The 12,305-nt window shown below is 42.0% G+C and overlaps 2 protein-coding genes across 2 annotated transcripts; one reads left to right on the top strand and one right to left on the bottom strand.

Annotated features, from left to right (window-relative positions):
• Positions 1 to 422: 422 nt before the first annotated feature.
• LOC115765367 lies at positions 423 to 2,477 on the bottom strand. The gene is made up of 3 exons (XM_030708890.1): positions 2,042 to 2,477; positions 1,952 to 1,971; positions 423 to 1,018 (listed from the first exon to the last, which is right to left on the bottom strand). Exons 1-3 carry the CDS (start codon positions 2,094 to 2,096, stop codon positions 791 to 793), a joined length of 303 nt encoding a protein of 100 aa, XP_030564750.1. The 5' UTR covers positions 2,097 to 2,477; the 3' UTR covers positions 423 to 790.
• LOC115765368 lies at positions 2,466 to 4,586 on the top strand. Its single transcript, XM_030708891.1, has 3 exons — positions 2,466 to 2,807; positions 3,008 to 3,479; positions 3,545 to 4,586. Exons 1-3 carry the CDS (start codon positions 2,482 to 2,484, stop codon positions 4,523 to 4,525), a joined length of 1,779 nt encoding a protein of 592 aa, XP_030564751.1. The 5' UTR covers positions 2,466 to 2,481; the 3' UTR covers positions 4,526 to 4,586.
• The last annotated feature ends 7,719 nt before the right edge of the window (positions 4,587 to 12,305 follow it).

Consider the following 12,305-nt stretch of genomic DNA (forward strand, 5'->3'; position numbering starts at 1 on the left):
CAAGTCAACCAGCCAGGAAAGTTGAAACATTTTGGATCGATTAAGAATCAACAATATTCACGTGCGAGTTGAGGAAATTCTCATCAAATTCCTGCACCTGCTCACCGGCCGGCGAATTGGTACGCTGATGTCCCTTACGCGATATCTCGATAATGTCAGCACTCCAGATCTTACTCAGCAGGTCCTTCATGCAGCTCCGTATACACGCTAGATGGGCGCCAATCAAATTCCCATCGTCCTTACGCTCCAGATGTATGCTGCACGCACTGCCATCCCGGCGATCATCCAGCCATTTCGGAGGAGCATGGCAGCCACGTTCTTCCTCTCCTTCTGCCATTTGGATGGACTTTATGTAAATGACTTGAAGGCTCAAGAATTTTGTAGGTTTACTGAAAGGCGTGCTTCTAACTGACTAGATTAGGTGATATTCACACATATATATTATTTTTTTGATGTATCCGAGAAGGCTTATTACAGCTTAAGTTTAAATTCGATTCTTTCTTTAAATGTGCAGCGCAGCGAATTTTCAAAGCCGTCGCTTCCTTCATGTCGAAGCAGCCACATCCTACTCCTTGACAAAGCAACCACTTCCTCCTCGTCTGAGCAGCCGCTTCCTCCATGTTAAGCCACCACCTCCTCCTTGTCGCAGCAGCCGCTTCCTCCTTGTCGAAGCTGCCACATACTCCTCCTCGTCGAAGCAGCTGCCTTTTCCATGCCAGGGCCGTCTCCTCCTTGTCGAAGCCGCTTTCTCCTTGTCAAAGCCGCCGTTTCCTCATTGAAGAAGCAGCCGTCACCTCCAAGCTGCTACTGACGCCATCACCATTTCAAAGCGGCCGACTCCTCCATGGCAGAGCCCCTTCCTCTTTGTCGAAGCTGCAACATCATCCTCCTCGTCGAAGCAGCCGCCTCCTGCAAGTCGAAGCCGCCTCCTGCAAGTCGAAGCCGCCTCCTCCACGTAACTAAATGCACACTTCAATATGTGGGGCCTACTTGAATTCATGAGAATCGCGTAGAACGGCTTTCGTGAAAAATACGTTTTTTTTTAAATAACATAAGCAGCTCAGTAAGAAGTAATGTTGGTGTTGCATGTTTACATACATACCCTATATATATATACACAGATATTCATACATACAAACATACATATAACAGCCATATGCAAGCATACATACACACACATACATACATACAGACATACATACACACATACATAATACATACATGCATGCATGCATGCTTGCATACATACACACATACATACATACCCTATATATATATACACAGATATTCATACATACAAACATACATATAACAGCCATATGCAAGCATACATACACACACATACATACATACAGACATACATACACACATACATAATACATACATGCATGAATGCATGCTTGCATACATACACACATACATACATACTCACATACATACATGCATGCATGCATACATACATACATGAATGCATGCATAATTACACACACACACACACACATACATAAATATACACATACATACATACATACATACACACACATACACATACACACATACATACATACACACACACACACACACACACACACACACACACACATACATACATACACACACAGAAACACACACACAGAAACACATACATACACACACACAGAAACACATACATACACACACACATACATACACACACACACACACACACACACACACACACACACACACACATACATACATACAAACACACCCACACATACATACAAACACACCCACACATACATACAAACACACACACACACACACATACATACAAACACACACACATATATATACATACAAACACACACACACATACATACAAACACACACACACATACATACAAACACACACACACATACATACAAACACACACAAATCTCAACATTTTTACAAATATTTGAAGCTCACCATCGGCGGAAAAGTAATATCTAAAATGTATAGAAAAAAAAAAGACATTTTTATCCATAATTTCGATTCTGATTAATATTGAATACTTACGACCATCTCCTGCGGGTTGTCCGTTAGAGAATCGAAAATGTAGAAAATTTAACATTTTTATTGGCTTGGCGAATAGTTAACTGGAGCTGCAGCCGGGTGAATGCGATATCTAGAGGCGGCTTCAAGTGGAAAGTGGAAAGCTTGACTGGCGGCCAATATTGATCCGGTTGCCAGTGATAAGACGTCACAAGAAAAGTTGTTTGTTGACTTTGTGCCACAATTAGGCATAATGAGCATACAGTTAGGGTATATGTATATAGTGTATATATACGCATATGTATATATATGGGTGTAATCGGGCGTGTGTGATGTGAAGGCCTGGCCCAGTTGCTCAGCTGTTGCGGATGTGAGAGCTCCTCCTGACCCAAGCTCCTAATGTCATTTGTCCTGGCTGCGCGTCCGCAGTTATCCGACTTTTTTCGGGCACAACGCACCGCACGATGAACATCAGCGGGCTGCTCCACTTCGAGTCGATGGACTATCGGGGCGCACAGACCCAGTCGGCGGCAATAAATCAGTTTGTGGCCAGCGCATTGCGCGTCTTCATTGAGGACTTCTATCAGCGTGTTGCGCCATCATTTATGCTGATCATCTCGTGCCGCCGTCCCAGCCCCATGAACTTCTATCGCAACATAATGCAGCTGCTGTACGAGAGCGTCGACAACATGATCCTCCAGCTGATCCATTACAATTATACACAGCCGCAACGCATTGCCGGTCCACGTTTACACAATCTGCTGCTGGTGGATTCGCTCCAAGCATTGTTGTACGTGCCCGTCTGCGACGACAATAAAGTGCTAAGCCGGAAACATACATTTTCTACGCTCGTGTCCAGTGACGCGTCATAAGTGTTAAATCCATAGGCCAGGCCCAGCCTAGCTGAGTTTTGGGACTAACTCGCGTAGTCTGATATTTAACCCACTCTCTGACTCTCTCCTTCTCTCTCTCTCTCTCTCTCTCTGGCAGGGACATTGAGATCCACACGTATACGGGTCGGCACGATGGCAGCGAGTATTACTTCATATTTTTGCAGCAGCGGGACGCACTGCTGCCGCTGGAGCTGCAGGGCGTGTTCGAGTATTGCTGGCGCCATCAGCTGCTCAACTGCAATGTGATGACCCAGAGTAGCGGCGGGGACGTGCTGATGCACACATATTTTCCGTATGCGGCGACACACTGCGACACGGTGCTGGGCCAGCAGATCAATCGATTCATGGGCGTCGCCTGGCAGCAGCCGGTATACTTTCCGGCTAAGCTGCACAATCTGCATGGCTGCCCGCTGCAGGTGCTGCTGCGTGCCGTGTCGCCGTTTCTCAGCGTTAGCAAAAGTGAGCCCGGACTGGAGGATCGGCTGCTGCAGGAGTTGGCCAGGCGCATGAATTTCGCCGTGCAACTGGTGGAGAACGGATCCTGGACGGAGCCGCAAATGCTGCAGCTGGTGAGTGCTATACATATGCGAACTACGATTAGACTTTGACAATATTCAAATGGAATGCTGTGCAGCTGCAGCAGCGACGCGCTCACCTGGCCATTGGATACATACGCAAACGTGTGCAGCATGCCGCCAATCTGACAGCCGTCTTTCCGCACTATTCCAGCCGGCTAATCGGCTGCCTGTCGCTGAATGCGCACAACTTGACCAGCTTTGAGCTGTTGGGCTTTCCCTTCCAGACGCTCGCCTGGCTGGGCGTGCTGACCAGCTTCCTGGGCGTCAGCTGTCTCATGTTGTGCACGCGCCGACGTGTCGCCAGGGCGACAATGCTGCTCGCCGTGCTGGCGATTGCCTGGGGCCAGCCCATTGTCGCGTCCGGCCTTCGTCCCGCCCAGCAGCTGGTCTACATCAATTGGCTGGGCTTCACGCTGCTCGTGCGCGCCATGTACTCGGCTCTGTTCTACCATATGCTGCGCCAGCAGGTGCATCAGCGTTTGCCCCGCAATCTGTTCGAGCTGATGGAGGGCAGCTATACGGCTGTGATGAATCGCATTACCGCCCAGGATGTGGGCGAGGTGAGCAGCCTCCAGGTGCTATTGAGCAATATGCGTGCAATTGTCCTTGCGAGCGATGTGGAGCACGATGTCCTGGACCAGGTCGAGTCGCGGACAACGCAGCGGCGCCTCTTTGGCATACTCTCGCGCCAGACCCTACTGCATGCGGCACAGCGTGCCCACAAGCCGGGCGCCTACTATATGCTGCCGCAGCATGTGCTCGAGCAGCAGCTGGCCATCTATCTGCAGAAGCATTCGCATCTGGTGCAGCGGCTCGATGAGCTTATCATGTCTATTCAGGCGGTCGGCCTGATCAACTACTGGGCCGGCCAGCTGGGCAGCGAGCGCTATTTTCGCAGCACATTCATGTATCGAGACAATCGGCTGCGCCAGCCCGATCTTTGGGGTATCTATATAATTGTGGGCGTGCTCTACGCCCTCGCCACGCTCGTGTTCATCTGGGAGCTGCTCTCGGCGCGCCGGCGTCAAGTCCAGTAGTCGGCGAGGCCCAATTTAATTTAATGTTCAATTCACAAAGTTCTCACGAGTGAAAATAAAAACAAAAAAGAGAGAGGGCCACACTGTTTTTTCAACTGTTTGATATCGATAGCATCTGTTATCGTTGTTGGTATTAATCGTTTCTGGAAGTGCGATTGGGACGGCAAATAAATGAATGAATGAAATAAGCTTGACGGAATGAGGGAGATGACAAGCAGCTTTGAAATGTCGATAGCGATAACTTTTCAGCTTTCAATAAGGTCGAAACGATGTGCGTCAAATTAGCGGCGGTGACTTAGCGTCGAATTTTGGTACTTGTTATCGGAAAACTATCGGTCACTTTCAAATGCATTTATTTATGTTTTTAAGCACGAAACTAAATAAATTTAAATGCAGAATTGCAAAATATTAAATTATTTACTATCTACATTCATTTATTTTTGAATTTTAATTTATAATATGGGTAAACAAAGGGGTTGAAAAGTAAGGTTTTCGCCATTCTTTAAATATCTTAATTCAGGGATAATGGCCCCGAAAACCGCATATACACGATTGAAGTCTATAGTTTCACCTAACCAATCGTGAAAAAATTATAAAAATCGATCAGCCCTTTTTTAAGATATTTGTACTACAGTGCAGCAACCTCGTTGCTAGCCCCATACAAAATGACCGTAAAAAATCATCCTTGCACTTGTTATACAGTGTTGAGCGGGAACAAATTAATTCAAAATACTTGTATATGGAAGAGAAATGCAGATATATATGAAATAATTTTCATTTTACAATAAAACATTATCTTTGGTAAAATAGACAGTTGCAAAAGACGACAACTATGCATTTAAGTATTTATACACGTATAAAAACGAAAAGGTGGCAATATTTCAACATTTATTATTCTATTTTCCGATATAGATCGCGAATTATCTATTATTTTGCTTTTTACATCAAGAAAATCGTCCAGCCAGTTTTTGAGAAATTCGCATTTTTCTATTTTTTTTATTATACTCCCTGTTATACAAAAAAAACTAGCTGGCAACATTTTGCCATCCTTAAATGTTAAAAACTGTGGGACTATTAAAATTAAAATTTATTATATAAAGTAACTGCTTGCCTTCGTTGATATATAAGCTATTTTTAGTATTGATACTTTTTTATAATATCGATACGAAATTCGATAAATCATCGAAAAAAAATCAAAACGCCACAAAATTACAAATTTTTCAAAAATGTGACATTTTTGATCCAATAGCCCTGTCCGTCTCTTTATTACACAATGGACAGCTGAGTTTTGATGGTGGCAAGTAGTGCAGGTCGGTACGGGCTGGAGTCCGACTGTGAGGAGCCTGTGTAAACAGGACCATTAAACTACAAGTAGACTCTTATGGTTGAGGGTAATAGAACTGCTTGTGACAAAGTGTATTTTAAAGCAGTACATTGCTTGATAAGCAGTCTTAGAAGAAGTGCACTAAGCAGTGTAAATCAGTACGAAGTGCGGTTCGTGAACCGAATAAACGGTTTGAGTCCGGGGAATCGCGAATACTCCGGACATCCTTAGCCTGAAGGCATACGCTGTGCTCCCATGTAGTTCAGCAAACACCACAAATTCTTTCTAACCTACAGACAAGGCAGACAGTCAGTCTCCTCCTCCATAACTTTTTCCTTGTTGCGTAGTCGAGTGCAGACATCGTCATTTCGGACGACGCTGCTTCAATGCACGATGCTTTTGAGGTTGGAGTATGTGTCACCCGGTTGAAGGGCAGGCTCTCTATATATGCCTACACACAAACATTCATCAACATCTTCATTGAATTCTATCAAGAGCATTGCAATTGTATTGTTTTTGCTGCATTTTGCGTTGGAAGCAGAGGGTTCAGGGTATCCCCTAATCGGATACTCCCGACTAGTGCCTCCTACTTGTTTTTATTTTGCCTTCTTGATAATTTTTATTGTCAGACTATCATAAATAAAAATATTAATAAAAAAACGACATGAGGAAAGACTATCTTCGGCACGCCGAAGATTTATCACCCTTGGGGAGACCCAACCTTTTTATAATGCTCATAAAGCTTTAGCCGTATCTAAAAAGCATAGATAAAATAGTGAATGCCGAGTCTGGTTAAGATTTCTTGAGTTTTTCACACAAGAACCTCATTTTCGACAGATCGTTCCTATAGCAGCTATATGATATGATATGCATGTACTGCGTGCAACAGAAAGAGGCACTTCTGCCTGAGAGACTAATTCGCATAGAAACAGACGGACATGGCTATATCGACTCGGTTGATTATACTGATCAAGAAAATATATATTTTATGGGGTCGTAGATGACTCCTTCTATGCGCTACACATTTCACGACAAAATTATAATATCCTCTGCAAGGGTATACAAACTGCCTCGCGTCGGAGATGTCTCCTTCTATGCGTTACACATTTCGAGGTATTATATAATATACAAGATCTGTATTTATTTTTATTTATTTATTTATTATTTATTAATGTTCGTCAAGAACGTACATTAGATTATGAAAATGAAATGCTAAAAGCCTTAATTAGAATACACCATTTTTCACAGCTATACTAAGTTAGTCAATGACGTTTTTAGAGCCTACAGCCGGAAAGTTAGGTGTTAGTAGAGATAATAGTGTTTTGATGTAAGAAATAAAAGTTATCTTAATTTTCTGTATTCTAAGAAAATACAATAAATAGGAAAAAAGAAAGATGGTGATGAGAAAGAAAGAAAAAGGTTGTAAAAAAAACTATTTCTTTTATTTATTTTATTTTTGAAAATTATATTTTTCTTAAGATAACTTTTTATTAAAATGTTTATACGATTAATTTACGGCTTCTTTTGCCAGGCGTAGCTAAAAACTGGCATTATTTGAAGCTGGCCGGCTCGAGGCCATTGTTGGTCTAAGCCAACAACAAAAACAAGCTTTAAAGCCCATAAGCTTGCCAAAAGTAACTACTTCTAGTTTTAGAAGCAAGTTTAAATGCTTAGAATGTAATGTATCTTCTTATCAAGCACTCCCGCTTTTAGCACTCTTGTTTTTGTTACATATAAGCCCAAAGTAGTCCAGCAAAAGCTGGAATGTGATAATTCAATTTGATAACTAATAACAGCTTAAATCTACCTAAACCTATATGCATTGGAGTTCTTGCCAAGATAGATAACCGCTAAAACAGTCATATATAATAACAATCGCCTTTCACTCACAAAGTGCGAAGAGAGGCAGTAAACATCTACGGAACAATCTAATTTAAAGTTTTCATGCAACGAGAATAAAAATAAAACTCCCTGCAAAGGAGGCATTCGTGTTGCGAAGGATTGCGTATAGACACAAATTGCATGCTGCAATTTGTTATCTCAAAAATGCAAAATTATGAGTTTGTATAAAAGTTTCGCAACGAAGCTTTGCTGGGCAGGAAGTGCCGCTACGGACGTTGGATAATAATTGTTCCTTTCCGACGCAGGAAACGCAGCATAAAATGATCGTGAGCACCGAGAGTCACACTCAAGCACTATTTAAATGGTTCATTTTATATCTCTGTTAAAAGGGAAACAAATAAGAGGCTCCAGTCGGGAGCTCCGGACTAGAGGATACCTTGAATCCTCTTCTACCAACTCCAAATGCAGCTCGCGCTACGCGCTCGTTCGCTTTAGCAGAAATATAGTTCTTGAACTAGAACTCGAAATAGATCTCGCTTTTTGCCGCCGTCTCTACTCAACCCAAAACAACAACTCAGCTTAAAAAAAAATCAATTAAAAGTGCATCACATACACACTGCACAAAAAGCAATACAATCGCAATTGCAATGCTGTAAGAGAATTCAATAAAGATACGGATAAATGTGTGTGTGTACATGTGTACAGAAATTCTTGCAATTTGCGCTAGCTGCCGCAAACATGTGGACAGCCAAAGCACATTTTTTATTAACTTCTGTGTTTCTTAACCGATATTTGTGCAGTTTTCTAGAAATGATTTTATTGCTGCAAATAAATATTCATAAGAAGATTCGTATATTCGAAAGACGAGAGTCTCAAATTTGTTGTCTGGTTCGAATTGGACTTGTTATTTATTTGATTTTCCGAAAATGGGGTTGCTGTGTCACAAACAAAACGGCATCAATGTATTTATATTTCAACCTTAGGTAAAGGATATCAGGGATTTGTTACATACAGAATAATTTATATGTTATCCAGCAAAGTAAATGCACTCTCAACCAAAACGTCGAACTATATAGTTGGATCAACAGGTCAATAAAGAATTGCTGACTCGCAATAGCGTTTTGCTGTTGCTATCACGGAATAGTTAGCTGTTTAAATGTTTAGGCAGCGCGCGTAGCAAAGGCGCTGTGGGCATAATTTCAGTGGCCAGTGCAATTGCAGGATGCGTTTCCTAATATCAGATTTAAAACGTTTTACGCTTTTGCCGCCAGATGTGGCATTAAGTTAAATGGCAACCTTCATGTCGACGATGGCGAAGGCTATAAGACACCGACATCAAACCGACGACGGCGGCGGCGTAATCTATCGATTTATATTATTGTCACGTTTATCCCAAGATTGAGACTTGCCATTTCGTAATAGGAGGAGGCTGCACTCAGGGAAGCTGATCAGGTAGGGTTTCAGGTAAAAGCATTCGTTGTTGATAGTGTCGCTTGTGTTTTTACAGTGCATTGCAACTTGTACGAGCAATTAAGGTAGCCGTTGACCTGGCAGAGGCGAGTAGAAGGGTTAAGGATAATACAAGTGGAACTAGGCAAAGAAGCTACACAAGAGAAGCGTAAATGAATAATGAATGCAATTCAGCAATATTCAATTTCAATGCGTCACTTAATCGGGCGTCACTCATTAATTTATGACAGTCATTTTTAACGCTTTGCTGGCTACCGACGTCGACAATGTAGACGTTGATGCCGACGCCCAATGCCCGACACTCTGCCAGTGACATCTGCCCCGCCAAGCACACTTAGTTGCCATGCCATACGTCAAATATTCAACGCAATTTTTCAATTGAATTGAATGAATTTTTGTATTGAGAGTATGAATGCCGGCTGACAAACGCCAAGGCAATCAAACAGAACCTTGCTGCGCTTGCATTTCCATGTCCTTACAGAGAGAATGCCCAACTTTGTATGAACTTTTGCACACAAGATATTCATAAAAACTTATGGATATATAGGCAAGTATATATCATATTTACTGCCTGAAACAGATAGGCGTATGTATGCAAACTTTCATGTAGACAGCTTTAAGGCTTACACTAGCTTGCATAAAAATAGACAAATGGACGGACAAACAGACGGACTTGGCTATATCGTTTCGGCTTTTGATACTGATCAAGAATTCATAAACTTTATTGGCTCGGATATGTCTAGTTCTATGCGTAATACTTTTCATGACAAAATTTGAAGAATTTTAGGCCAAGTAACGGGCCTTCAGTCAGGAGTGCCCGACTAGTGGATACCCTAAACCTTCTACCAAACCGGATATCGATATCGATTTTTAGCTATGTTCAACATTTCGAACTTTTAAAGGTTTTGCGATCAGAGCGTTCAATAGTCAAATTCGACAGACGGACAAAGGAACGGATGAACAGACTGACGTGCAGACATTATACTCTTTTTACTCCTATTCCATGAATGCAGGGTATACAAATATTAGTTTAGAAATTCTTTCCGCCAAAATGCGGTTACGATGTTCATTAAAAGAAATGCCTGAAAATGCACTTTCGGTTGTCACTGAAGTGCAAAGAACTATAATATTTTTCCGCGATTCTGTTGAAAGCAGAAGAAAAATGGTAACTGGGAGGGTAATTTTATTATTCAAACCCTTCCAAAATGTTTATATCGAAAAATATCCTCACGTTGAACACGGACAGACACACGGACATGGCTAGATCGACTCGGCTGTTGATGCTGATCAGGATATATCATATGTATACAGAGGGGGCACCCCTCTCCCCATCATCAAATAATTAGCCGGACATTTCTCTCTTCAGTATTTGCATGTAATTGAATGCATTTCTTTTAGTTATTAACAATTTATATTATTTCTAATTGCACTTATCTTTGCAGGATATCTCCACTCTGCTATTTATAATCTCATGCAAGCGGACATTTCTTTTCAAGTCGTCAACAGGTGCGTGTAACTATTTGCATTATCTTATAGTTATGGCAATTGATATTCATTTCCAAAGTCACATTCTTTTTTGTCAAAACAACAACAAAGAAAGGACATCACCGAAAGCTAATAAATATGGAGAACATATTTATAAATATTAGATTGAGCGATTGGCTCTCCGCCAAGTACCTACACGCACATATATATATCATACTTATTAACACGCTGAAACTGATATGCAAGAGTGTCATATATGTATAAATGATATTAATTAAATCGCTTTAATAAATTTAGCCTACTGAAAGAGCTCTCTGGGGCGTTAAGGGCGATATGTTTATATATGTATATGCATGGAATAGTGTGGACTTTTCTTTTCAGGTTTCCCTGGAATTAGCCCTTTCTTCGCAAACCGTTAAATATATATATATTTTTGAAAAATTAAATTATAATTAGAAAAAGGCAAAAACGAATCTTAATTATGTAAATATATTTTTCTCCGTTTTAAAGTAACCCAGATAGGCCACAGAGTTGGACCGCACTTCGGGTTCTCTGGTCCCTGCCTCTAGACCGAGACACGGAAGGACTGCATGGAACGGACTTACTCAATTCTGGCTTTTTCACTGTTGGATTCTCGCCTTATATGGCCCGCTTCTTCGTCTTGCAGTTTTGCGCCTTAGGCCTGGTCGCGCGTAGGATCTCTGGCCCGAGGAATATCTTGGGTGGCCTGGCTGGCATACTTCGTCTTGTGTATAAGGGTATATAAGGCGAAAGCCAAATGTATGTAACAGGCAGAAGGAAGCATCTCCGACCCCATAAAGTATATATATTCTTTATCCGCATCAATAGCCGAGTCGATCTAGCCATGTCCGTCCGTCTGTCCGTCCGTCCGTCCGTCCGTATGTATGAACGCAAGGATCTCAGAACCTATAAGAGCTAGAGACTTGAAATTTTAGATGTAGATGCTCCTAGTTCCCGCGCAGATCGAGTTTGTTTCCGATAATCGATAACTTACTCCGTTTCCAAGCAATCGATAAAAATCGATATCGATATCCTGTTTTTTGGGCAATTTCGGTAAATAATAAGAGCTAGAGTCACCAAACTTGACATATAGCTTCTAAAATAGAATATATATGCATTTGATGTTGGAAGAAGAGGGTTCAGGGTATCCCCTAGTCAGGAGCTCCCGACCTGAACCTCTTTCTTGTTATTTTTGGTATTTTGCATTTTTTTTCGGCGTTGCTTTTAATTTGGCAATGTACATTTGTATCACTTCCGCGTGTCGTGCATCGCTACTATCCTTTGTTTTTTTTTTAATAAATAAATACCTTTTTTTTTTAAATATGTTCCTTTTATTCCCTGCGCGGCGTTATTCTTTTATTTTATTTTAGGTCGTTAGTGGCACGAAACATCTTAATGTAATTATTATGTGTGGCCGGTTAGAGCTGCATTTTGGGTCAACGGCCCAGATGAAGGCCAAGGGCATTGCCAAGGGCACCCGATCCGCTCTCCTCCTGATCTCTCTATGAGCGAATCGGGCGGCCAATCGCAACCGTTTCCCCTCTCAGCGCAGTGGATCGCAAGCCGGGCTTTGCCACCCCACAGATAATTGGGAGCCACAGCGCGTTCGACTTCACCCCCGATACCCTGACCGTGCAA

Source organism: Drosophila novamexicana, unplaced genomic scaffold (genome assembly GCF_003285875.2).
Source record: "Drosophila novamexicana strain 15010-1031.04,08,12 unplaced genomic scaffold, DnovRS2.1 tig00000960-arrow-arrow-pilon, whole genome shotgun sequence".
Taxonomy (NCBI): Eukaryota; Metazoa; Arthropoda; class Insecta; order Diptera; family Drosophilidae; genus Drosophila; species Drosophila novamexicana.

Coding starts and splice junctions, on each gene's coding strand:
- LOC115765367 (XM_030708890.1), bottom strand. CDS start 2,096: ATGTTAAATTTTCTACATTTTCGATTCTCTAACGGACAACCCGCAGGA. Junction 1,972..2,041: donor ACAACCCGCAGGAGATGGTC/GTAAGTATTCAA, acceptor TATACATTTTAG/ATATTACTTTTCCGCCGATG. Junction 1,019..1,951: donor ATATTACTTTTCCGCCGATG/GTGAGCTTCAAA, acceptor TTTTCACGAAAG/CCGTTCTACGCGATTCTCAT.
- LOC115765368 (XM_030708891.1), top strand. CDS start 2,482: ATGAACATCAGCGGGCTGCTCCACTTCGAGTCGATGGACTATCGGGGC. Junction 2,808..3,007: donor GATTCGCTCCAAGCATTGTT/GTACGTGCCCGT, acceptor TCTCTCTGGCAG/GGACATTGAGATCCACACGT. Junction 3,480..3,544: donor AGCCGCAAATGCTGCAGCTG/GTGAGTGCTATA, acceptor AATGCTGTGCAG/CTGCAGCAGCGACGCGCTCA.